The sequence below is a fragment of the Parus major genome, chromosome 7, assembly GCF_001522545.3.
Source record: "Parus major isolate Abel chromosome 7, Parus_major1.1, whole genome shotgun sequence".
Taxonomy (NCBI): domain Eukaryota; kingdom Metazoa; phylum Chordata; class Aves; order Passeriformes; family Paridae; genus Parus; species Parus major.
In genome coordinates this window covers 14,427,986-14,455,645 of record NC_031776.1, presented here as the reverse complement: position 1 = coordinate 14,455,645, position 27,660 = coordinate 14,427,986, and the positions used below count along the sequence as shown (strand labels likewise).

Below are 27,660 nucleotides of genomic sequence, written 5' to 3'. Positions count from 1 at the left end.
TATTGTTTTAATTTATTTCCATTTATTAAAGGTGTAATTAACAAACTTTTTAACTAGACCAGAAAGTCTCAAACATTATGGGTTAATAAAATATGTGCTATTAAACCCATAACATATTAAGAGAAGTATTACTGTAGATATATGAAATAAGCTTGTACAAATAAACCATAATGGAGTATAGATTCCTTTCAATAATATACATAGGGAGTTATCAAAGAAGCGTAAGAATTAGCAGAATTCTCTTTAGAAAACATTCTTTCAAATTAAGCTTTTGTGGATTTAACACACTGCCAAAATGCACACATCATTTTGAAAATGAGACGTGCGTTGGGCAAAAACCCAACAGTTTAAACATATAACACATGATGCTACCAAAGTATTTTTAGCTGTGCCTTAACAAGACAGAAATCTTATTTTTTCTGCAATATAAATTTATTTTCTATGAAAATGTTTTTGACTGAAAACATTTTATTACATGAAAGATTGCAGAAATAAATTCTGTCAAATACAGAAAAAAATAAAATAGACATTTTTCTTAGAAAAATGCTGTGAGAAGATTTATGCAAAACTGATCTATTTCCTTAGGAATGATTCTACTTTCTGTTATAAAACAGCTCAAATGTATTTCTTATGCTTTATACAAGAAATATGATTTACACATGAAATGTGAAAGTTCTCTTTTGTCCAATATTTGTGTTCATTTCCCACCCAAATAAAAAAGAAATGTTGTCATAGAGCAACAACTGCATCATCTGCAACTACCACCTCTTTCCTACTGACCATGTCCCCACACTATTTGCTATTTCAATCCTGAAGACTTTGTAAATTTTTCTGTAACTTACTGTTGAGAATTCATCTTACCCAGATGATTTTGATTCATTTCTCATGAAATCAAGATTGAGCAAGTTGTACACCATGACTCCAGACAGAACAGTTTTATATCATGAAGTGCTGCAGCAACTGAGGGGTGGTTTTTTTGAACTCTGCTTTCAAAAAACTTGAGCACTTCAAAACATGTAAAAAGATTTGAAATATCCCATTTTGCTTTCTTGTTTTTTATATACTGGAAAAGAGCTTCCTTAAATGTTCCTGCTGTAGGGATAGAGCTGAAGACTGAGACTTGGAAATCAAAGTCACAACTGAAAAATAAAAACCAAACCAACCCTTTGTTCCAAAAACATCACAAGTGTAACTAGCTCAGGATGTCACAATATTAAAAAACATTGTGAAAAGTAACAGAACAAGCTGACACACTTTCACATGTGACATTTAAAACAGCAACATTGTGTTTTCAATTTTTAAGTCTTGAAGAAAAAAATCAACTGAGGATTTCCTGAAAATTTTGGTCAAAAGGCTTTCATGCTTGTGAGGTTGAAAGAACATGCAGATATAGGATGCCTGTTTGAAAATTTTATCGTTTTCTCATGTAACATACACATTTGTAGTCTGAAATTTGTACAATACCATCCCAGCCTCAGCATCTGGCTTTCAATTTACAAGTGGAGTTAAAAACCAGTTTTTTAGATTGCAAAGTTACAATTAAAAATACTTGAAACTAAGTGACAGAACACCCAATTTGCTGGTATCTTACTGTTTTATTCACAAAATAAAGAGCTTTGTCTTTCCAAACAAAGAACATAACAGAAAGACTCCATGAGAAACAGTTATAAAAAAGAGGTACTGAAAATTTGAAAAAGTCTGGTAAAATTTACAAACGCAAACGACCGCTTTGTACAAAATCTCTTTTTTTTTTTGAAAGAAACTTCAGTAATAGATTCTACAATCCAGTTCTAACAGGTCAGAAATGCACCTTGGTTGCAAATGGTGGCTTGGGCTCTATTTCCGCCGGTGCGGGGAGCTGTCCCTGCGCCTGTCGTCGTTCCTGCGGGACTCCCGCTGCTGCTCGGGGTAACGGCTGTGCTTGTCCCGCTGCCTCTCTGAACCGTTCCGGGAGCGCTGCTCCTGCTCCTCCTGCCTCGGGCTGCAGTGGCCACGCTCCCGCTCTCGGGATTTTGATCTCTCTCTTTTCCTGCTACGGTGTCCGTCGTCTTTGCTCCAGTGTCTGTAATTTTCATCATCAGACACAGAAGCTCTTCTTTCTGCTTTCTTCAGTTTTGAATTACTGTGTTTATTTTCTGGATCCTTACTTCTTTCATGGTTCCTGTCCTTTCCGCTGTGGTAACCATCTCTGCCGTTGGACTCATCTCTGTGGTGGTATTTTGAAACATCATCTCTCCTGTGTGAGTCTCTCAAATGTCGGTGATTTCTTTCTGATTTGCTCTCGGTATCGCTTCTTTCCTCTTGCTGTCTCCTTCCAATTTTCTTTTCAAGCGATTTCCTTCTCCTTTCTTGTTTTTTCCTGGAAACTTTATCAGATTCTCTATTTTTCTTTTGCGTTCTCTTTCTTTTGGCTTTAGAAACATCTGAAATGATAACAAATTATGGAACTAAGATTGCATTTTAATTCAGTATATTAAACTTAATGAACTACAGAAAGAGTTCTAAAAACTGGTTTTTGCCAGAAAACATTAGTGCACATGTATCAGGACCAAGGTTCCAAAATAATGAACTCCTGATTTTTATCCCTTTGTTATCTGCAAGTGATGCCTGTCTTTTGAAAACCTCTACCTGTCATCACCCTCTTGCTGACTTGTACCCAAGGACTAGGCTGTGAAGTCATACACCAAAACACTCTCACAAATAATCTTCTTCCTAGGAAGATGACCTTTCCCAGACTATCCAATCTCAAAATAATTTACTTTTCCTGGAAAAGCTTATCAGTCAATGGAGATGAAAAACAGCAGATGAGAAAAAGAACTTCAACACTATCCCATGAGGAAAAAGAGGTAGGATGAAATGGCTTGAGATAATGGTATTGCAGCAATATAACAATGGCTTTCGGTCTCATTTTTCAGGAGAAATAGTGACAGCTTTGTCAACAAGATTAAAACTAACTTCTGTATTTCTAAATACACAGTAGTCTCATCTCAGCGGAACAGGTCTTGCCCTTCCTGTTCGCTCTTAATCAGGGACCTTTACATCCCACTCGACAGTATTTGGCACTAACAGCCATTTACAATAACCATTCATTCACCTTACTCTATGAACTATAGAATCACATCAGCTGCTTCTCATCACCTTTTGAAAATATCACTGCCATGAACTGATTTATTAGACGCATATTTATTAATATGCATTATCTGAATTGTCTACTCTCTGAACTAAGGCTTGCTGACATTCTGTTAAAATGCAATGATGGATCAATTCAGATACATTTTAATCCATTAAGTTTTTTAAGCAGTGCTTTCCATACTATTTTACATCCACCAGTATGCAGGAAAAGACCTGAGAGAGCAAACAGAAAAGAACCAGCTGCTTTGATGGCAGATATATTTTATCCTCTGCTGGACTTGTTTAAGAGCTACCTCCCCAGGGCAGTGCTGAGCTGAGGAAGCTGATGAAGTTCCAAGCATTAACAGGTAGTACAACAGGAATCTCTAACTTAGCTCAATTTCTAATAAGCAGGTTTTCTATTTTTCTTTTATACACTGCATCAACACTGAAATACTGCAGCACATTCCTCTGAAAAATGCCTCTTAACTCTTCCAAGTAATTTTATAGATTTTAAAAGCTGCAAACAGAGGAAGACTTTAGAATTGTAACTAGTAATGGAACCTCAACCCAGTTTGCCATTAAAGCCTACTGTTATCTCCAATTAGTGTTTTTGACCACTATATTAAAGTACACAAGAAACTGAAAAGTGAAACCAGGCTGCAAAGGTACCAAGATACAATTTTTAATGAATGTGTTCCTCAGTGGAGAAAAGGCAAGCAGTAAAAGAGAAAGTCCTAAACTTTGAAAAAACCCTGCTTCTACTTGCAGACTGCAGACTTGTTTTATCACTAAGGACTGACCCCTCTGGTTCCTATCAAGCAGCTCAGCAGAGCTGCAGCTGTCCCTGCAGGACCATCTGGCTCTGTGCTGAAGCACTGCCTCCTCTGACCCCGTTTGGCCATGCCCTCCTCTCGTGCTGTCGTCACTAATGCTATCAGCCATGACACACAGCTCCCACCTTGGACAGGAGATTGTGGTGGAGAACAGAACTGCATTTCCAAAGCAGGAGCAGTTCACACTGCTTTTATTTTATTAATAATTTTCATTTCAAAGACATGTAATAAATCAAATTAACTTTGAATCAGCACACTTCCGTGATACAGGAAGTCATGCTGTGCTATCATCTGCTCCTGCTATATATACTGGGGGAGACTGCACACACTAACTCATAATAGCAACTACTTTAAACAATGCTTATGACAGTTCATGTATAATAGAAGTTTCTACATCAGCACAACAGTATGATACTAAACACTAATTATAATGCATAAAAATACAAAATAAGTTATCAGCAAAAGCTAATTCTTCCTTGGAAATTCCTCTACAGACAAGAACCTTCACTGTATCACCACACAGCTTTTCCTGAAGCAGAGGAATTAGAAGAACTGATTTCTGACTCAAGGAGAAGCACGTATTTCCAGGGAAAGACACAAGGAGCACCAAGCTCACTCAACTAAGCAAAGAAGAAAAAAAGAGGAGTTGTAGACATGAGTGTCTACAGTAAACACAGAAAATAATTGGGAATGACTCTAACCCCTCAATCCTCCAATAAACTGAAGTCATAGTAGAGTGAAACAGGTATCAATTGTGTGAAAAAAATAATCTACAAACCAACATTTCTCAGATATTTAAGTCTCTAAAAATTGAACTTATTTTTTTTTATTTCAAATTAAAAAATAAATTTTCATGAGAAATATTTAATATTTTAAAACTTTAAATTAAAAAAAAATATTAGTTTTTAAAACAGAGAAATGACCACTGTCTATGGCCAGATTTTCCTAAAAACAAGTATAGACAGAAACAGCAATAAACATATCTGGAGAAAGAAATAAAAGAGAAGTGAATATTTAAATACCTGAGTCGCTGCTGCTGTCACTGCTGGATGAGGAGTCACTGCTGCTGGATGACTCTGAACTACTACTGCTGCTGTCAGAATCAGAATCTGAGGAAGAGTCTGTGTCTGAAGATGAAGAGGAATCTGATGACTCAACATTTTGCTTCTGGGTCATAATCAACTTTGGTGCATTTTTAAGATGTTCCCGTAATTCATCCCTAATTAGCCAAAAAAAAATAATAATAAAAAATCTTTAATTTTATTTTTTTGTTCATCAGGATAGGGAAAATGAAGGAAGTAAATATCAAATGAGAAAAGGGTTCCTCACGTTAGTCCTCCAAGGCCAATAGAAGTGAAGAAATTGATGGCAAAGCGAGTGTTTCTTGGGTTATCCCGAGGCAATAATCCCTCAAAGAAAGGCTGCAGTGTCCTGATGGAAACAAGTATCTGTATTAAATACCATGCCAGCTCAGCACTCTCACTTACATAAACAAACCAAAAAAGAAACTGTATGGATCTCCACAAGAAAGCAAATGCATCTCTTCATGCATTTTTCAGCACTTTCATTGTTTGTACCTGTGATGCATCTAATGAAATGCTATTTAAAAACTTGCTCTTTTATGACAACATGAACCTCATACACAGGAGAGCTGCACACATACTGACAGACAATGACAACAGAAACCCCAGCTCTGTGAAACCCTGAAGTGACTCGTGGAACTGCAGCAGCCTGGGGTAGCAAAGGATAACAGCTGCTGACCAAGAAGTTCAGAGATTAGAGATCAATGCTGAAATCCCCTCATACAGGGCCTTAGGGATAGTTTCAAATTGAAATTTACGTGAGCTAAAGCATCTACCAAATTCTTGATCGTACACAAAAGAAATCCCAACTCAGAAGAAATAGCTGAAGCAACTGCAAATAACATTGTCAGAATGCAATGCATTAAATCCCATGCAGATTTAAAAGAATTTTATTTATACTACATTTAAGGATTAGTAAGTAATCCTAGAGAAACTGTTACTAATAGCTGTGTGTTTTTTCTAAGTTTTGTCAGAAAGAGAAGCCCCAGTAACATTTATTATGCAGCCATATAGCTGACAATATATAAAAATAAACTCACACTTGGAAATTGTTACGGTAGCTGAGTGCCACTGCGGGGTGGAGGGGGAACAGATACATCTTGCAAAGAGTCATGCATGTACCAAAATTTTGAACCCAAAATGACAGCAGTGCACTCAGCTTCAGAAGTGACTCCTTGCAATGACTAAATCTATACATGAACTTATTCTTGAAGTACTGCAGCTACAGAAGGGCAGTCTCACTTGAACCTGAACACAGAGTTCTTATCTGTACATTTTCAGACGAAGAACCTAATTAAATTTACAGTTTTGAAAATAAAGTTTCAACTTACTCATCTTTTAATCTTGCATTTAAATTAGGAAGTCCCATATATTCACTGAGTTCCTGAAAGAATATTTTGACAAAAATTCTACTGGAGGATGTGGTAGTTTCTTCACTCAGTATAATACATTCAAGGACCTGAAAATATTCAGAAAAGCATTAACCTTTAAGTTTAAACATACATTCTTTTCCTATCTTAAAAACTTCTGTCCTCCTGAAATAATGAATAAAGACTGTTTTTTTTTTTTCCCCCTAATTTCATAAATTCTAGTCAAGACCATCTTTCTCAAAAATTCTTTTCTACCACCTGGGAGCAGCTGCTGATCGTATTTATGCTAGTAATTCTTTAAGGGTTCTTTTTATCTAGGAAAGCTCCACAAGACAAAATCAGATGCGTGAACTTCTGGCAAGTTAAAAGATTTGGGACTTAAATACAGGAGAGGTAAAATATTTGGACTGACTCAGGTGTGTTTAAAGAATTACAGACTAGGCTATGAAACAAGAATAAAACAATATGAAAAGAAGTTAACTTGATATTTATTTCTTAATTTTTAGTGTTATATAATAACATCTCATACTGTGAGACTGCTTTTATTTACTAGGTATTTAAATCATAAAATGGCAGTATTTCTAATTGCCTCATAGTTCAATACTACTAATTTAGCAAAATTTAGAAGCTCAAAACTTTTCCAAAAGAAGTACTTTTTAATCAACCAATTCCAGCTGAACTCCCTAAAATAATAGTTTAAATCAACTACTGAAAAATGGGGAGAGAGGATGATGATACACAAGAGGGAGAAAGAAGATGGGACAAAACATAATTTTTCAACCTGAGAATTTACTCAAGATAATCCAGTTTGCCACAAGTCATTACAAAGTGTAGAATAATACTAGAATGAATGTATTATATATTACTATGGAGTTATGTTTTAATATTATATGTTAGTTACTGTGGAGTACTGGAGATTAACTGCTGAACAAGAGATCGAGGACAACGGCTTTTTGTTTTAACTTACACTCCAAGGAATAGAATCTGTGTACAGGAGATGAGCAAACATCTTGGCCACATTCCTCAGTTTGTTCGTTTCCAAACGATGAATGGTATCGTACTGTTCCTTGAAAATGGCTTCAAAGGATTCCATATATTCTTTCTTTAACATGCAGAAACGCTGAGACAATATGATACAATTTAGACAATCACTTTAAATGAACACTAAACATACAAATGACCTACAATTAGGTGACCTAATGGTGTCAATATTTACTGCAAGATTTCATTTTTAAATAACACTTGAAGGAAGAGCAAACACTCAGTATGTTGATATATATCAATATATTGATATATTTTATAGCTTTGAGCAGTTTTTTAGGACAAGAAACTCATTTGCATTGCAAAGCAGTAATTATCAATTCTGAACTACAGCAAATTATCCAGCATTTTGCTTGACTTCTGTACATCAAATATTTTCACCTGACACCACCCTGTGTTTTTTCAAGACATCACTGAACCGCTACTTCAATTGAGAGAGGCAGTAGGAAACAGAAATAAGACATTTTGGACATAAACATTTCAGAGAATATGGAAATCAACATTTACATTCGTCTGAACATGCAGCTTCATATGGTTAGTGCTTTGTAACTGACTGTCAGCAAAAGGATTTCCCTGAAAATAATGGATGAAAAATACAATTGAGAAGAAGCATTCCCTTTCAGTAAAGCTTGCTCCCTTCAGAAGATAAGTATTTCGCTTTGACTCTTCAGATATGTCAGTATTATCGATAGGGAAACCCTAAGTAAGAAGTAACTATAGCTAAATTAGCAGATAGTTAGACAAAATCAGAGACTTGGCTGTTTATTGAAGAGCAAACAAAACACCCACAAGCCCAGGACAGTAAGTATTCAATCTTGTGCTCTAAATTAAACCTACTAAGCGGCTTTGGACAAGGTGGTAAATGACAAGAGTCTCCAAGATTAATCTTCAGCACTGTAAAAAGGCTATTTTCTGGTAGCTCATAATACTATTATGTCTTTTTAGTACCATTTCTTTGCCACTGATTTATTGCTCTACCATATTGAGAAAAAAATTAAGGCAAAATAAGCAACAATATAAAGGGAAAGTGAGTTCTCTCATTCTGCATTCACTATGCTTTTTACAATCTAAGTGCTAATTCATTCCACTAAAACAATTAATTAACATAAGCATTTTCAGAATGATAAAAAGACTATTAGTTTTATTTATCCATTAAACTTAAGTTTGACACACAAAAAAGAGAGTAAAACAATGAAATTTTCTATCATATAGTACAAAAAGTGAAACAGAACTCACCCCAGCCAGTAACCCAAAGAATTTCTCATATGTTCTTTGCTGAGCACAGCAGTCAAGTATCATATTGCAGAGTTCTTTCTGGGTTATAAAATAAGAGGATTTCTCTAGTTAAATTCACTGTAGCAGTAAAAAACCCATAGTACATACCAAGTAACTGAAGTAACTTGGACGGATGTGAGCTTTGAAATGAGTATTTATATCAAACTTCACTGGCAACACCAGTAGTTTTCTTAATTTCTCCTGGATATCAATATGAACTTTTGCCCTTCAAATTTCCTCTTCTGCCTAAACTAAGATTAACGTGTTAACACAATGTACATCTAACCAAAAAAAGTCAGAACTCATTACAACAACAAAAAAAGAAGTTATAAGATAAAAAATGAAGGTTTTGAGGGCTTTTTTTCGTAGTTTTAATTTGTCAGTCACTTCTTTTTTGTGATATTCTGTTTAGGGTTTCACTGCAATGGCTTCAGCCTGAAGGGAGATGCTTAGAAAGACTAAACTCACCTTTGAGAAGCCAATATGCCTGGACTTCCTCTTTAACCAAGAGAAGCTTTTCTAAATCAGCTGTTTTAGGCTGAATTCTGAATCACCCTTTACAGAAGAGCATCTCTCTTTCTTGGCTAGGAATGAACAGAGGAAGCCTGGCTAGATTAGTGTCCCAAAACACTTGTGCATCCCTCATCATTGACAGCCTGCCTTCCACTTTCCTGCCTCCTTGGTGAACACGGATGGAAGAACAGAAGATGCTCTCCTGTTCCATAATGCCAAGTATGTTGGACAGGTAGGTCAGTCTTTCTGGAATACAGGCTCTCTCTGGCACCCTTCCTCCTTGTCTTCCAACACCATCACCCCATGATTATTATCAGATCAACTTCTGGTAGCTGCCTCTTCCTCTCCTTTCACACACAGCAAACAGGAACCAGAGGTAAACACTTTGTACCTCACCTGTTGGGCCAGAGCCCTTCACCTGAGGCTGAGAGCAGAGGTCCTGCCAAGTGAGACCATGCAGGTTTAAAACCAAACTTATTCCCCTGACCTGCCTGAGATACAGCTTGTAACGCAACTGTGAATTGATTTAGGGTACATTTGGCAACATTAATTAAGACAAGTGAGCAAATGTTTTTATATAAATTAAAAGCCATGAAATTACACAATGCTTAAAATAGCCCTGCAGTTTTTACCCATTCACCTTTTTTATTACTGTTTTCTCCTAAGACAAATTCCATAGTGTAATCCAATTTATGACACTCCCAAATAGGTTTCTGGCTGTCAAGCCATGTATCTTTCATTGTTAGTTTAATTTCTCTTTTAACAAAAAAAAAGTAACATTGCTATAAAAACTACTGAATGATTTCAAGCATTTTGTTCTCTATCTTTCACCAATTTACTGTATCATACATTGGATTTCATATTCTCCCACTTGTGTCATTCTTCCAAATAAGTATCCAGAAGAAACATTTTTGCCCACCATAAAAGCTCAAAACAAATAAAAGCCAACCATGCTGAACAAGAAAAGAAACCACTCATCCAAATAACAAGACAGTAATGTACCAAATAAACTTACAGATGTGTTTAAAGACTTTCCTTTTAACACTGTCACACTGTGTTAATGTGATGTATTAAAATGCATATTAACTTTTTATATTATCCCATTTTACACTAATGCTGCAGTTAATCAGTTTTTAACAATAAAAAGGGTAAAGCATTGATGCCACTGTTAATAATGTCAGGAAGACTTGAAAAACAAATTACTTTTCTTCCTCATCTTAAATGCAATTATAGCTTTGGTATCCCCCTGTGGTTTACAGTAATTAAATATTTTAACATTTTAATTAAATATTACAATGATCTCTAGGAGGGTATCTTGAATACCACATGCATGAAAATAGGTTTGCCCATAAAGACATTCTTGCTGGTGTTATCTAAACAATTTGAGGTTAGGTCTAGAGTAACTGTCTTCCAGATCTAAAATTAACAAACTTTAAAATTATTTAATTACTTTCTGAGTGATGCAACAAGCTCAGATGGCAATTCTAGCCTAATTTACAGCTTCAAAAGTCAGTGAACTAATTTCTGTACTCCCAATGACGTTTATGGCATGAAGAGTCTGTTACTTAGCCTATCACTTGTTTTGAAGGCCACAAAGAATTTGTTCCCCAGTTTTACAGGCAATTTCCATATTGTGTTGTTTAAGTGTTTTCCTGCAATGCTCAACAAGTAATTACTCAGCTTAGTTAAGAAAGTATACATAGCTATCCCAATCATGAAGTAAAACACTTCAAAATATCTGACATCTCATACAGATGGAGAACCATCTTTTGTGAAAATCTTGAATTGATTTTTGTATCATAGAGAACAATAGCACTTCCCAAAACTGCTAAGACAGAAGATAAGGAGAAAGCTCTCTCCAAATGTACTGCATTTCTCACTGTTCTCCCTAACCAGTCTATTTGCTCTTACCCAAACAGAAAAATGGCTTAGATGAACCATGACTCAACCTAACATGGCAAGTATCATCATACATTTAAAGATGCTAAAGGAAAAGACAGAAAAATCAGACTTGTTTTGTTTTTTATTCCCAGTTTTACTATTTCAAAACACAAGCACACCCTGCCCAGTATATCTTCTCTCAGCTTCACACAAAGGCTGTGTTCGTGGCAGGCAGAGGAGCTAAAGTAACTTATCCCTTTCTGATCACAGGTTCCTTTTCACAGCTAGTACTTATCCCCTGCCCCTTCTCTCCTCATTTTTTCAATTTCTTTAAGATAAACACTCAGCCATGACTGCAGTTTCAGAGCTGCCCCCCAGGCTATCTCCATGTGGAGGTCACTTCTGCCCTCCTTGACTGGAAGTGATGCCATTTCCACCTCCCTTCCACTGCCAGCCCCACAGCTCCATTCTATCCATTGCTTACATAAGCTGAACCCATCCCCACCCTGTGTAAGCTGTTCTTAAAACATAAAATTTTCAATGCCAACACTTAATTTCTGTAAGTTTCTTCACGGAACTAGAAGAATTGGTGTGCCAGAAGCAAACATAGTGCAGGCCTTAGGTTCATTTAAATCAATGTGGAATTGGAATTATGTGAAACGAGCACCTCGCATTTTATGTATTTTTACTGCTTCAGATGCCACGCTTTTCCTTTTTTCTCTCTTAATTCACTGAAGCGTATTTTACTCCCACTGACTACCTCAAAGCTTTCCTTACTGCTGCACATTTTAATGGGTGCAACCATCACACAGCCTACTTTTCACAGCATCTCTGCTTTCTCTTCCTCATTTGTTAAGTTACCACTTAGAGCCAAAGCTGGCAAAGCCATGGATGGCGTTTCAGCAGCAGGCAGCCCCTGGTCAAACTATGTGCAGTGCTTTTAGCAGCTACTACAAAGTCTCCACAAGTCTGTCCTGTGCTTAGCTAATGGTCTTCCGCAACTTTTATCCCTTTTTTTTGCTCAACTCCCTTCTCTTTAGAGAAATATATGCTTAAAGCTGAATATGGTTATCACAAATCTTGCATAAATCAGACTTAATATTTTACACAGGAATCATTAACTGGATATAAGGATAGATATATTTTTAATGATGCTGCTACGAGTCTCCAACACACAAACACACGCAAAAATGAAATAATACATCGAAGTCCCACAGTATCCCTTTCCTTCTACCTGAAGGCTGCACATGCAAAACTTCACTTTAAGTGACTTCACTCTGAGCAATTCCACCTCCTTAGGTCAAATGCATACACACATCTATGGAAGATCTAATCAGAATTCTAGCTAATGCCTGTGATCAGTAACACAACAGCCTAATTCTGTATGGATTCTGTACCTTCATTTTGCAGACATCAACAAACACCACAACACGGTATGTGCATGCAAAGTACTTTTTTTAAAATTGATGAATCATGGAAATTCAGAATTATTCTGCACCTCAGGCCCACAAAAACCTCCTGCTTCAAAGGACAGAAAAGCTACTTAAGCAGGATTGTCTTTTATGGCCAGTAGTAAGGCTGTGAACGAACCACGGTGTGGTTGCTAAACTTACCAGCAGCAATGCCCTCCAATTAGAAAAGAAACTCATGTATCTAAGAATTCATCAATTTGACCAGCAGGTAATTAATTATCAGCCTTAGACCATCCCGCTCTGCATCGGTTTCCTGAACTATATTTTCACTGAAAGTGAAAATAGTCTAGTCAACATAAGTACTTGTGTTATCTTCAAGACTTAAGGCATAAATAACACGAGACACTCCACTCCCACACCACCAACTAGGACTGCTTTGAGAAGTGACACCACCCCATAAAAATGAAGATGCGTCAGATGCATGCATAATTCTTTCAAGAAGGCTGTGCCTGCAAGAATTTTTCTCATTTCAAGTAAAAAAAAAAATAAATAAAAAATCTGGTGATGCATTGCCTTTATCTGGAATATGCACAGTGTCAGAAGATACTCTAATTTAATTTAGCAACATTTCTGTATACAAGTTTAGTTCTTATCACAATCCAAGAAAGAAGAAAAGCCTAAAAGTCAATCCATTTTAGGCACATTTTTAAAGAGCAAGAACAATGTACGGTTGGTTTAATTTTTTTAGTTGTCTGCATTTTAGCCAGGCTTGTTTGCTTGCCTTCCCCACAGTTCAGAAGCCAGAACAACTGGTAATACCACACTCGTCTAACTACAGTTTTAATTCATTTAAATTTTCTTCTTTGGTAATACAGGGGATTAATACAGCTTTAACAGAGATAATAACAGTACTTTTCAAAAAAAGTCAAATAGTGAGCTCTGCCAAGACTGAACATATGCCCAAAGAAGCAATTGGAAGGCTTGTTTAGAACAGCTCTGCACAGACTGTTGTAGAGACAGCAAAGCTATTTCACTTTTGATCTGTAGGCTTCAATTGGGTCTAAATATGAATAAAAGCAAACCCACTCCTAGTAAACTTAGTTAGAAATGAAAACATTTCAACACTTTAAGTGTTTTTCTGAAAAAAAAAATAAAATAAAATAAAAAAAAATCTGAGAAGCGCTGACATCCCTTCTCAGCAGCTGGTCCTAAACTGCAATGCCAAAAAGCAGTATTATGTTGTTCCAGTCCACAGATTATCCATCTGAACCTTAATCCTCTTTCTGCAAGTCAGAGCTGTGTGATAGATCCATTACTGGTATTAACCAGACAAACAACTTGTGTTGCACAGTAGTTAATGTGACACAATGATCTGATAATTCAACCACTGGTAAAAACTGCTAATGTATTTCTGAACTTAGCCCTGATATATCACACCAAAAGTTTCTATACATGAAGATTTCTGGAAGAGTTATTCCAAAGATGGTCATTAGGACTGTGTTAGTCTCAAACATGTTTTTGCTGTCTTTAGGTTTCAAATATCCCGATTAGATTTTTGCTTGTATTTAATTGGTAATGTACTACTCAAAGCTTGTGGAAAACAGTCTTAATGTCAAAATTAAATAAATACTATTTTATTAAGTAAATCCTTTCAGAAGAAAAGCAGAAAGCTACTGTAAAATCAGACTTGATTTGAAAAAATTTTGCAACAAGAATCTTAAGTTTCATCTTATTTTTAAGGAACGCTTCAGCTAAATGCTCTAGTTCCTGCTTCTCATGATGACTGCCATTCACAGTAGGAGTTGGAATAGAGAATGAGCATAAACAAAATTTGCAGGTTCACCCAAGAGTTCAGCAAGCATTTCAGGAATTTCTCAAGACTGTTTAAAGCTTTGAATCAGAAAGTGTGAAGAAATAAGACACACAACATCCTGCAATACAGATTGTTGAAGCTTTAAGTAAAACAGACTGAAAAAGAAAGAAGTGCTTTATGGCTAAAATAACAGTGGTAGAAAATTATAAAGGTTGAAAATACCTCCAAGATCAAGTCCAACCAAAAACCCAATGCCATCTTGTTCACCATTAAACCATATCCACTCATCTTTTGAACACTTCCAGGGATGCTGATTCCACCACTTCCCTGGGCAACCTGTTTCAACAACTGACCACCCTTTCCGTCAAGAAACTGTTCCTAGTATTTCATTTAAACCTCACCTGGTGCAACCTGAGGCCATTTCCTCTGGTCCTGTCACTTGTTATCTGTGAGAAAAGACCAACCCCCAGTGGCTATACCCTCCTTTTGGGTACTTGCAGAGCGATAAATTCCCCTTTAAGCCACCTCCTCTCCAGACTGAACAAGGCACACACAGCACTGCAGGTGTGGCCGCACGGTCCCGAGTACAGAGGGCCGGTCAGTGCCTCTGTCCTGCTGGCCACACTATTCCTGATCCAGGCCAGGATGCCACTGGCCTCCTTGGTCACCTGGCCACTGCTGGATCATGTTCAGGTGCTGCCAACCAGCCCCTCCCGGTGCTTTCCTGCTGCTGGGCAGTTTTCCAGCCACTCTGCCCCAGCCTGTAGCTCTGCCTGGGGCTGTTGAGAGCCAAGGGCAGGACTCAGCACTTTGCCTCATTGAACATCACACTGCAGGCCTCAGCCCACTGACCCAGCCTGCCCAGATCCCTCTGCCTTCCTCCTCTCCTGCAGATCAGCACTCCTGCTCAACTTGGTGTCATCTGCAAACTCAATATAGGCTTGCTTTTTAATGAAGGCAGAGGGAATTAATTCAATAAAGGCTTCAATCTGAAGACAGTAACTTGAACAAATAAAAGATGATTTTTCTAGCTTAAAAACTGTCAGTTAATTCAAACAAATTTCCTGCTGAATGTATTGAGTTTCTTTATCCACCCTAGAAAGCCCAGAAGAATTTTATTGCCTACATCTGCTTATTCCTTCTGCTCTCACAATGACCAGAAAGCATTTTTTTTTTTAAAGATTTTTGTCCCCATAAAGGAGCTTAATTCTATAAAATGAGAAAGTCAGAACTCTCATATCTTTGATTAAATGAGGTAAAGAGTAGTTATGATTCTTAAGGAAAAAAAATCAGTACAAAGAAGTCTCATGTGATAAGAGGAAGCAGTTTTACAACTGTTTTGAATCTTGAATTGTAACAATTCCTACAACTAGTACCGAATCACAGGTTGATACTAATTGCTGGGTTTTTCTTTTTCCTTCCCTTAGTTTTTCTGAGCAGCTTTTGCCCACAGAAGTTAGGAGCTGACAGAGACTGCTATGGTATTAAATCCTAAGAATTAAGTAGCAGTAGTTAAACAAGTAGTGTTTTGCATAATAACTCTGTTGTACGGTCTAGTACATATATTCTAGATTGTTTGCTCTGTTCTTTATGGCTGAATTGATTTGCTTGGAAACAGGTCTTTTTTTTTTCTCTTTAGTATTCTTCATGTTATGTATACTTCACTGAGAATTATAATCTTATGCATACTTAATACTGCATTTCATACACAGAATTAGAGAACCAGATTAAAATAAAGATACACAATCTCAGTTCTTAGTTTACTTCCATGTAAATTGCTTAGAAACAAGCAACAGTACAAGAATAGGTAAATATAAGTTCTTAAAGAGCACCTAAGTGTAGCCCAGATCTCACATTTCCTATGATGACAGCTTACAGCTGACTGAAAAGCTGCTTGGAAAATTAGATGTGCATTTACATTCTACCAGTATTGAACAGAAGTACTGGATGAAGAACAGTTTCCATTACTTGAAAACACAGCAATTACTTTGATCTTACAGAGTCTGAGGACAAAACACCTTTAGTCTTATGATCTCCAAAATTACAGCAAACAATCACACAAAACTGCTTTAATTCAATACCCTGTTTATTCAAAGACTGACTGTGAAAGCACCAAAAAATCACACTCATAGCACTGCACTAAATTTCAAGCCCCACTGATAAAATGTCTACAGCTGCCTGCAAATATTATCTTCAGCCCAGAGTCCTTTCAGAGACAGAACTCTGTCATGCTGCTGTATTCTCACCATAGGACAAAAGTTTCACCAGTCTGAACAACAGACCTTTTTAACAGGCTGTGAGCAAACATTTGTGCTGCTTGACAGAAAGGAGCACATGCATAAGACAAATTGCTTGTGAAATGTGTGTCAGTCCATTGCTCTAAAGGTTGTGAAATTAATTTTGAGGAACAACAGCTGTAAGGAATGACTCTCATTCATCTGCCTGATATACAAACTAGGTTGTGTAATATGAGCAAGGTTTTTAGATACTATCATAGTACTGTATCTTAATAATGTTAGTAACAAGAAGAGTAAGAATAAAGGCTTACAGTCTGACTTTCAGGGAAGTCCATCTTCAGCAGTTTGTGAGCACATTCTTCAAAGTCTAAGCTGAAGAGAAAAAACAATTATCTGTGCAATATATGCTATGCTATATATGAAACATTCCAAAACTACATTAAGATTGATCATTGATGCTAAAACCTCAACTGTTTTGCAGTAAAGTACCTCAGCTATTTGATCTGCTGAGACTTTACTGTTGTTGTGGGCTTTTTAATAAACATTTGTATTGCATGAGTTTCTATCTGAAAATTAATCCAAAGTGATTACATTTGCAGGCAATCTGAAAACAAGATCATCCAAGACATTATTACTATCATATCACATCATCTTACAAAACTTAATGAAAGAGAAAAGTGGGAGCTTGTTTTGCACATTTTGAAACACTGAAATGCAAGCAATTCAGACAAGCTCCAGAAGCAGTATGTACCACAGACTCCTCTTTGCACTCCTGTTCTGAAAGCCTTTAGCTACCACTGGATAAGTCCTCCCTCAATGTAAAAGATTAACAAGTTTGAGTATGGCAAGAAAGTATTTAACAGTAGCTTTGAGAAATGTGAGAGCCTTTGATACCCTCAGTATGGTATTAATTCACATGGCTAATGATCACCACCACAGGTACATCATTGCACTCCTCATGCAGCATCAGACCTGAATAGAAGCTGCAAGGGATCAATCCCTCCTCTCAGCTTGGTGACATGGAAGCTACATCTAGTAGGTTTGGAGTATTTGTGCCACAAATACTGATGTGGGAGTTCATTCTCAAGATGACCACAAACAGACTATAGCTCAGGGTTGGGAACTGCATATTTATTTTCCAAACTATGCAGATGGCAAAAGAACTCCTTCATCTCAAAAGTGGAGACAAACTAATTAGAATTTCTAAGTGTGTCTCAAATTTTTTCATAAAATCTCAAGATACTGTACAACTCAGAAGATCACTGACTTCTGTTCATTCAGAAAGTTCTCATTAGAGCAATAGTCCCAGTCCACTACCCAAACAAGATTCATCTTAGAATGAGAATTTGACTACTTTACACAGTCAGGTCATACTCCATAAGGACCACTTCCACCACTTCCCTACTTTTTTTTTTTTAATCTTTTCAACTGCACATTAAGACAGAATTTTAAAAGAAAGAGAATTACACTTCACTGACTTGAAAAGGGCTACACTCCTAGGTGCATAATTTTTATTTACCTTGACTGAATAGCCAGATAAATTGTACGACGGAAGGAGACCAGGTTAATTTCAGTTTTGTCATGGACAGTAACTTTCTGACCTGGAAAACAAAAACTTGGGTTTGTAAAGAGCAAAACATCTGAGAATAACTGAACAAGAAACACTGATTAACATTTGAACATTTCAGTTTTGCAAAACATCTAAGAAGTTCAGCTTTTCTTTCCCGTTTCATCTACATTCAATCAATTGCTCGTAAGGTGGCAGTCATACACTTACCATCTTCATCCTCCTCTTCATCATCATCTTCATCTTCTTCACTACTTCCAGCTTCTTGATTTCCTTCGGATTCAGTGTCACCTTCATCAAGAATTTCTGAAAGAGCAGTATCCCAGATTAATGGAACATAGACCACAGTACCCCCATTACAAAAACCCCCTTGGTCCAACCCCTGAAGAGTGAAAGGGTGTCTCACGTGCAGAATGTGGAAGAGGCCAAAAAGCAGATATACCATAATTGAATTAAAACATAGATGCAGAAACAACACTGAGTAGGAAGAACACAAAGGAAAGGTCTATGAACTGAATGTGTTATACAAGAGAGAAATATCACAGAAATATCACCCACTGTTAAATAAATGTTGGCAGCAACAGCTGAATAACCAAATCCCATAGGTAATGGTTGTGTATACACACAAGTATCCCTACCTTTCTTAAGCATTTTGTATTTCTCCTCATTTTCCATGAAGTTTGGATCCATCTTGAAAACATCTTTAGAATAAAAGAGAATCTTTATTTAAAACACAAACTGAAAAAGCTATTAATATTTAAGCTTGAATTTATTTTCTTGGGGAATGCAGTTAAGGAATTCTCTTTCATTTCTAACTTACTAAGAACATCCTCTGGGTTGTAGTCATCTTCCAGTGGCAACATATGAGTAAACTGATCCTCCTCTTCCACTAGATCTAGTCCCTCTGGAATGATTGGATGATCCTTGAAGCCATCTTTCCGTACAGCAAACATGACTTCTATCATGTACTGAACACGCATATCGATTTTAGATTCATGCAGAATGTGTCGAAGGCGATCAAAGATTGCTTTGGAAAAAGAGACAAATGTAAATATGAAAGGCATTTACTAGTTCAAATGCCAAGATAGGTTTTGGCTAACTGTACTTACCATTAATACCTCTAGGAGAAACTTCTGTTAATTTGAGCCCACTCTCTTTAATAAATCCAATTGCTACTTCAATACTGTCATCAGTTGGCCTTTCAAGAAGCAAAGTGAGCATTTCCAAACATAAAACCTCATGAGCCTGTGGAAAGAGTATCAGTAAAGAATTAAAATGCACAATGTTACACCATCACCACAGTCATTTACTGGACAGACCTGTCCAGCCTTTGAGGATGCCACAACACAGCAGTTTAGTCACACATACAAGGCAGCAGTAGTGGGGCAGAGCTGATTAAGATGAAGTCAAAATTTCAAATCCAGTTTTACCATTAATATTTACATCAGTTTTCTAGCGAATGTGACTGTTTCATTGGAATGAACAAGCAAGAAATGAAAAATATTTTGCCATCAAAAAAATAATAGACTGTACTTCCAAAAAGCAAATAAACCAGCACTTGCATTACAGAACCCAGTTCAAAGTGCATTGTCTCTATGATTAAATGAGATCTGCCAGGATCAGGCATATAAGCAAACAGCACATCTCAGATTAATTTCCACTTTACCAAAACGCTGCACATTCCCAACATATTTGTGAGACACTGCTTCTTGACACTATTTAAATCAGAGCATCCTGATTTCTGACATATAAACAAGTGGAATAGGGCTGCATATAAATTTGATTTAGATGCAACTGAGTCTACTTCTGCTAAGACACATGTTGCACAAAACTCTGTTCAACATCTATGGGACAGAGGCTCAAATGATCCTTGCTTTGCATTAAGACGTGGCTGAGTATTAGCCCAAACACACACATGAAATTTGGGGAAGCTCTGGAGCATAAGTGTAATAATAAGTGGTGATAACTGTGGAAGCAATTACCATTATCTTTTCAAAATACATCTTAACTTAAAGCAGGCACCACACTCAGGCTTTCAGCAACTTTCAGAACAGACAGAGAATCTTCACTTAGGCTACTGCTGTCTTAAACTAAAAATTAGCTACATAGGGTTTGAATTGAGTAGAAATGAAGAAACCTACCACATTCTGATTCATCAAATGTGCAACAAATTTTGAAGATGTTAGGCAGAGTTGCTGCAAAAGAAATAAACCAGAAAATTTTAACATATGGAAGAAAAAATTCCTAACCCAGACATACTATAGATTAATGCATCTCACAAAAAAAATAGAGTGTATTTAAGTATTCTGGTAGCTGTTCACAGTCAGGACTGTACAGACAACAGTAAAAATTTAGAATTAAACATGCCTGCCCAAATCAGAAGACCCCAAACTATCACAGTATCAATCCAGAACAGGTTGTCAAACTTTCATGATACTCTAATACTACTAAATGTCCCATAGACTGATCTCAATCCATGTCTTGGCTGTGCTCCTTTGAACACACTTGACACAGTTATACTGCAGAATTCCACATTTCAGCACGTTGCTCCTTTACATGTTACATACCTTGTCATTTCTGCGATACCCTTTACGAAAATTCAGTATCAGCCTCTTGAGGATCAATTCACCAATATTTGGAAACTTTGAATTGATAATTGCCACAAGAGCTGCATAAACGTGAGTAAAAATTGGAGAGGCGCTCTGAGCTTGCAAAATGGATCTGGACAGCAATCCCCTGTAAAAATAAATAAGTTTTAAAAAATTTTCTGGTAATAAAGTGTGTAATGTTTTTATTCAGTACTTCCCACATGAAATAGTGTTGTGCAGTTGGAATAGCTGGAAGAAACCAAATGATCATTTTCAAACCATGGTTTATCATGCCACAAGTGGAATTTTGCAAAATGTGTTGCACAAATCTGTCTGAACTGAAAAGATCTTAAACTGTTACCTAATCTTTCGCTAAATATTGTTCATATTAGATCAACATTTAAAAATGCTAGGCATGCAAAAAGACATCTTGTATCTTGCAATTATGCCTTTTTTAATCTGAACTTTGTCTGATTATAAAATACTACTTAGAGCCTAAATGAATGTAAACAAAGGACTCATGAGCTAATATTTCTTTTAGTATTCAAATTACCTCTTTTACATTTATTATCAAGAAAGTTTGATAAGAATCTGTGACCTGCTTCCCCTCCTCTCAGTTTTGTTAATTGTAATGCTTAGGAACACACAGAATTTGACTTTTGCTGTATTACTTGACTACATGTGGGTGAGGATAAAAACAAAAGAAACCTCCAAATGTGAATCTTCAAAGCACACACTGATATCCAAATCTGTCTTCCTTGTGGTCTATTGAAATCCTAAAAAAAAACCCTCCTACAGAGTACTAAATAAAAAATACATAGGGACCTTATTTCTACTTACTTTGGCACTGACAAATGGAATAAAACTCATTTCATACTAGTGCACAGAAACAGTATTTCCATTTAGAAATTAGTTACTTCTTGCTTACAAACTAAAAGTGTTCTGTTTCAGTTCTTATTCATCATCTACTTAAGACCTCAGAAAAGGACGTGACAGCCAGGTAAAAGTTTGTCATTACTTTTAATGCACCTTTGTGTAAGTTTGGAAGTACAGAACTAAGGAGGGAAATGGTGCTGTTATCCATACACATTATTTTGACATTTATAAACCACACACAAAAACTTCCAAATACAAGTGCATTCTGAAGATATTCAATAAGCTCATTTTTAAACTAAAATAATATTGCTAGTATGAAAATTGAACTTTGGGGACATGAAATACAGGCAAGTAAAAAGCAGCCCTACAGAAGCCTGAAACTTCATTATTACTTTTAACAGAAATCACATTTGGGAACTATTTTCCCACTCTCCAGATTTTATTGCTATTACTTAATTCTCCTCTTTTTATGCTAGTTGAATGACTCTGATCTTCCCATCAAATAAAGACATAAGTCTTAAAACACATAACGAAAAGTAATGCATTCCTCCTCAAATAAATCTGTGATAAAGTGTTGGTATCTGTTTGAAATGTAACAGAATTATTTTTGAATCTACCAAGCTCCAACAGCATAATGGTCTTTTCTTTACATTACATCAATAAACAACATCAACAGGTAATTGTAGTAAAACTTGTTTTGCTAAATAGTGGCTACAAATATTATTTGTCCCAGAAAAAGAAAAATCAAGCACTACAAAATTAGACAGTGACAACTGTAAATTACAAGCCATTCAAGTAAAATACATTGTGAAAGCCTTATGAAAAGGAAATATACACCATCTGTTGCACTGCAATCCTTTCCCAAATAAGGGACTATTCTGAATAGGACAATATGGCCTAAGGTTAATACTAAAATCTGACTAACACACTCATAGCACACACAATGACTAATGTATGAGTTCCAGAAAAGTAGCAGAATTATTTTAAAATACTAAGGCTTACCTTCCCCGAACAATATTCTCTTGAAGGAGCTCATGAATGATGTTTTCTATATTGGAAACATTCACTTTATTGACAAGACCATTGATTGACTTCTTCAAGGCTTCCCAACTCATCCTCTGGTACGCCAAGCTATTACAAAGTATCACAAATAATGTATACATTTGAAGTTGCACTGAGTAAACTTATATATATATAACATTCATTTTTATTTAATTAGTAAAATGAATTTAAAAATATGCACTGCATAAATGTGAAGACTTGTTCACAATTATAGCTTCAACCACTAGAAAATCATTGAACCAAAATGATAAACCAAAGTGTAATTCTCTGCAGATACGGTATAACCCAGTATGTTGTTTCGTAAGATGTTCCAAAAACTTCCTAGCTACATTCAGTATCCTGCTTTATCATTTACACTTCACAGCAGAAGCAAGTATACTTTTAATCCAATTTTCTTATCTCTCCTCTAATACAAACATACCTTCAAAACAATGATCACAACCCTTAATGGATCCCATTTTTCCCAACATTCCCTAAACACCTTAACTGTTTGGCTTGCAGAGAAAAATGTACTATGTAACTTTGAGCTCACCTATTTTTATCAGTGATTTGCTCTTGCATCATCCTGAGCTTGGCAGGTGGAATATATGCACCACCTGTGCGTGTGAGGATTGGATCCACTTCTTCTTTCTTCTTCTTTGAGGTGGTCTCTTCATGAGCAAGTGAGCTCTGGCCTGTCGACCTCTCTGGACTCCTACGGTCAGGTGATGAGTATCTTCTCTGCTTCCTCCGATCATATTCTCTGTCCTCCCATCTCTCATAGTGTCTATCTCTCCCCCTTTCCATCCTTCTAAAGAACAAAATAAACACCCACTAAACACCCAAGTGTATATTAAAAGCTGTCTCATTTTTATTCTTTAAAAGTAAGTATTTTATTACTGATTAACAAAGGGCTCCATACCTTCCATCTGAAGTTCTGTCATCATAGTAGTCTCGTCTTGAATATTCCTCATCATATCTGCTGTCATCAGAGTATCTCCTCTTCCTGGGAGATGGAGACCGAGACCTATCACGCTCCATATCTCTACTCACAACCCAAGACACAAAAATTTTTAGTAAGAGACTGAGAAAAGCAATGCTACTAGTATTTACTTGCAATATAATGTAACAACGCAGAAGTGTTCCAATTCTGCAAGGCGAGTTTCAAAGTATGTGCTACTCCCAAGGAAAGGGTCTGCTTTAACAATAATTTATTGTCAGGAAAAAATTATCAAAAATCAAAGCAGACCAAGAAAGAAAAGGTCATAAGATTTGAAATTAGATGTGTAACAGCAATAACATCAAATACCAATGGTAAATTCAGCACCTTGCATTCCTTGGAACACAAGTATTCACTTGTTTCTACTTATTTTTGCCTGTACAGCATGAAGCAATCTTGCCCAAAAATGGTAATGTGACTTCAAGCAAAAAACTGGCATGTAATTTCCACCTTCAAGTCTCAGGATAATTTAACTAAATGCTAAGTTTTAGTAACAAATCCATTTAATTACTGTTATATTGACATTAAAGTATCTTATTAAATCTACACTTGCTTTTTTTGCTTTTATTTATGATAATAAATAAAAAGAAGCATAACCTGATGGTTTTCTTTTTACTTTCCTGACTCACTATGTGAGGTATACAGAATTGAAGGATACAAAGATCAGTCATTCTACCTGTCGTCTGGAGACAAACTTTCATGTCGGGAACTGTAGTTTTCCTTCCTTTCATGACTGGAACCATGCTTTAAGGAAAGAGAAAGAAAGAAACAAACAAAAAAAAATCAAGCCCCACCATGACTGTGAGCAGCTATCTTCAGATCAAAGCATGCCATGCCTTCAGTTCCCACTCCTTTATAAGGAGGGCCACCAAATAAAGCTGATGGCAGTCAGGTATGACAAGGAGAGCTTCCTGGTTCTAGGAGCAAGCAGTTAAGCAGTTGGACACCCTGCAACAGGATGCTGCAGATGCCAACATTTCCATGGGTTCAAGGCACTGAAGAAAAATCCACAAGGGTTACCAAAAAACTTTATCTGGCTCAGGAAGCTGCAAACAGGTAGAGAGTGGGAATGTACGTGGGCAAGTACTTTTATAGCTGCTCTATTCCTAAACTCTTTAAGGCATCTACTGTTAATTACTGCTGGAGACTAGAGTAGATGCAGAGACTAGAACAGCTCTGCCTTTCCTGCTTTCCTCTTTCAGATGCCATTTTAATTTGTTGTATCACATGCAATATCATAACAGAATTCCACCATTTGTTTAGAGTTCCTCTCTCCTAAAAATCCCCTTTACTGAGTAGTTTTTCCTTATGTTCCCCCTTTTTACAAATCACAATTTATTTTCTCTTGAGCCACGCTTAGTTTCATACATTACAAACATCTGAGTTGCACTGGTCTACTTGGAAAATTTGCAGGATTGTTTAAGTGATACATACTTAAACAGTTTACAGCAAATTCCATGGGCTGAACTGTGACATTTAAAAGTATGGAGTCATACAACAATCAGAATGTGACAGCATCTACAGCAAACATAGAAAGATTCATTAAGGTGCTTCTAAAAAACCTTGGTAGAATCAAGCAGCAGCATTTGTAACCTGAGTACTCTCATACAAGGGTCATCTCTTCTTTTAAAATATTATTTATGATTTTTTAGAACCACAATCTCATGATGTCACAGAGCGATTAACTACAAAACAGGAAATACCTCACTTGATGCAGAAACTCAACACAAGCATTTCCTTATGCACCTAGATGGAACTCCCTGCAGCAACACTCAGCTCGTTTGTTGAAGCAGCACACCACCTCTTGCCCCACCAAAGAACCAGTTAAAACTCTGGCAGATCAGAATACAATGACACCTCTTCCATAGAAAGCAGGGCAGCTGTTATCTCCAAAAGTTTAACTGGAAGGGTGTGTATATATGCAAACCAATAATTGTATTTTTAAGGCCACTATAACATATCCTAGAATGTTGCCTTTCCTAGGATGCACTTCAAACACTCCTAAATTACACCCAGAGTTCTCTTGCTTGCATCAAGGCAATGACACGAAACAAGGGCATCACACTGTCCACTGGGAACATGCATCCCTATTAAAGTTATGTCCAGCTGTTTAATTTTAGAGGCACATTATCTTTGACAGCAGAGACAGTACAAGAAATTCACATATTCACCTAGGTTTTCTACCCCTTTCAATGCTCATTACACCACAGAGCAGACCATTGAATTCATTCAAGTGTAAGAGAAGTCTTTAAGTTGGATTTTTTTTTCCACAGGCCAGTAATACAATGCCAGTCTATATCCCAAGCTTTCAAGGAAGTAGCAATAAAAATCTTTGATTAACACAGAACAGCTGTTGTATTTAAATCTTATCCAGCATATGGAGAGAAGGCAGTGGATCTTTTTAGGATGACCCATTCTCACGGGTTCCTTACAATCTGTCTCTGCCCAAGAAGAACCAAAAAGACAAGTGTTCACAGAAATACAACAATGTTATGGCTGTTTCTGTGTTCGCCATTTATCACGCCTCCTTGAAAAAGCAGCTATGCTTGCTGAAGAACTTGTCACCCTCAGCTCTTTGTGACCAGGTTTTCTGCCAAAAGTTAGTCCTCTTCCTTGTCCATTTTCATCAAAATGGTTAACTGCAAGTGTCCAAAAAGTTTTTCCTAACTGGCTTATTTTGACAGATGAGGCAGCACCACCAGACTGAGAAAACAGGAGAGGGTATTAAACTACCCCTCCAAGCATCCCTATTAAAAGTTACTCAAGTCAGAAAAGTTGGATCTAAAAGACTGAAGAAGCCTATGCAGGTTCCGACTCTGGAAAAACAGGCAGAGTAAGACTACAGATTTGAGGATGCACATCCTAACAATATTGTTCTGCTAACATGTTCCAAACCCAGCGTACTTTACAAACACAGCATTGCTAAATCTTTTCTTCTTGCATTCCCAAAAAATCACTCCCATCCACTCAGAAATGGGCCGTACAGCTATTAAAAGGAAAAGCTTTAACAGGCATAGTATGACACACACTTGTCAAATTAACTGCTACTTATTGTCTCTATATCTTTTAAGATCATTGTTAAATTTTCAAAAATCTTTCTCCATTCCTCTACATGCTTACATCTACTGTTGAGCCATCATCATTCAGTCAGTTTTGACCAATTATTGTAACATTATACACTAATAATATTCAAGACTTTAACTGCAAGGACAACAGCAGCTAGAAACAGCTGTAATTTACTGACTCCTGGTATTTATATTGTAAACAGCTGCTGTCAGTAACAGGTATTGCTTGCTTTTCATTCAGGAACTTTTATGTAATATAATATCAACTACAAACCTAATTAGCAGTACCATGGGATGAATCAAACCATACAATTTAGGTTTAAGAACACTTACATTTACTTGTGTCACCCTGCTCTTCATCTTGACTTCCTGCTTTTTACAAAGTTCTCAACGTGCAGCAGTGAAGCAATCCAAGGAGTTCAGCACATGAAAACCATTTCACCTGTAACACACAGAATACAATTAAAAACTTTCAACCGCACACGGTGCCGGAACAGGCACCTTTCTTTTGTCCTTTAAGGCTATGCTTACACAAGTCCTTAAACCAAAAAGCTCCCCTGCTCTACTCCGATTTCCTGCGCTCATACAGCGGCTGCACAGCAGCAGCCGGGAGCTCACGGGCACAGCTGGTCCCCAGCGAGCGGCCGGGCCGCAGGGCCTTTCCCACCGACCCCGCCGCACGGCTCCCGGCCCGGGCCCGCCCGCCGCGCTCCCGGCGGGGCCGCGTCAGGGCCAGGCCCGCGGCCTGCCGCCCGCTGCTGAGCGCCGGCACGGCGGGAGAGGCCGCCAACACCCGCCCCGGGGGCTCACCCGGCCGGGCAGCGCTCGGGGGCTCCCCCGGACCCCGGGGGATGGTGCAAAGGGGCGCCCGCTGAGCCCCGCACACGCCCAGGCCCAGGCCCGCACCTCCCGCCGCCGCCGCCGTGCACGGCCCTGACTGCGTCACTTCCGG

The 27,660-nt window shown here is 37.3% G+C and overlaps 1 protein-coding gene across 3 annotated transcripts; it reads right to left on the bottom strand.

Moving 5' to 3' along the window:
* CWC22 (CWC22 spliceosome associated protein homolog) lies at positions 1 to 27,660 on the bottom strand. 3 transcript variants are annotated; one of them, XM_015635207.3, is made up of 20 exons: positions 27,519 to 27,625; positions 27,042 to 27,150; positions 24,320 to 24,387; positions 23,566 to 23,688; positions 23,197 to 23,454; positions 22,605 to 22,733; positions 20,706 to 20,874; positions 20,280 to 20,333; positions 19,248 to 19,383; positions 18,959 to 19,165; positions 18,777 to 18,839; positions 18,349 to 18,444; positions 18,091 to 18,172; positions 16,883 to 16,943; positions 8,677 to 8,754; positions 7,367 to 7,519; positions 6,361 to 6,488; positions 5,277 to 5,378; positions 4,970 to 5,166; positions 1 to 2,423 (listed from the first exon to the last, which is right to left on the bottom strand). In XM_015635207.3, exons 2-20 carry the CDS (start codon positions 27,066 to 27,068, stop codon positions 1,837 to 1,839), a joined length of 2,718 nt encoding a protein of 905 aa, XP_015490693.1. In that variant the 5' UTR covers positions 27,069 to 27,150; positions 27,519 to 27,625; the 3' UTR covers positions 1 to 1,836. The 3 variants fall into 3 exon arrangements, with proteins under 3 accessions (XP_015490693.1, XP_015490694.1, XP_015490696.1); XM_015635208.1 differs by having other exon boundaries at positions 1,837 to 2,423; positions 27,615 to 27,660; XM_015635210.3 differs by lacking the exon at positions 27,519 to 27,625 and adding an exon at positions 27,240 to 27,334 and having other exon boundaries at positions 1,837 to 2,423.

What these genes read in the sequence shown, in the direction of transcription:
- CWC22 (XM_015635208.1), bottom strand. Translation starts at nt 27,068, where the DNA reads ATGAAGAGCAGGGTGACACAAGTAAAT. An exon ending in AGTTTGTCTCCAGACGACAG is followed by an intron (nt 23,689 to 24,319) that starts GTAGAATGACTG and finishes GGTTGTGAGTAG; the next exon opens with AGATATGGAGCGTGATAGGT. An exon ending in TTCTCCTAGAGGTATTAATG is followed by an intron (nt 19,166 to 19,247) that starts GTAAGTACAGTT and finishes CTTTTTCCAAAG; the next exon opens with CAATCTTTGATCGCCTTCGA.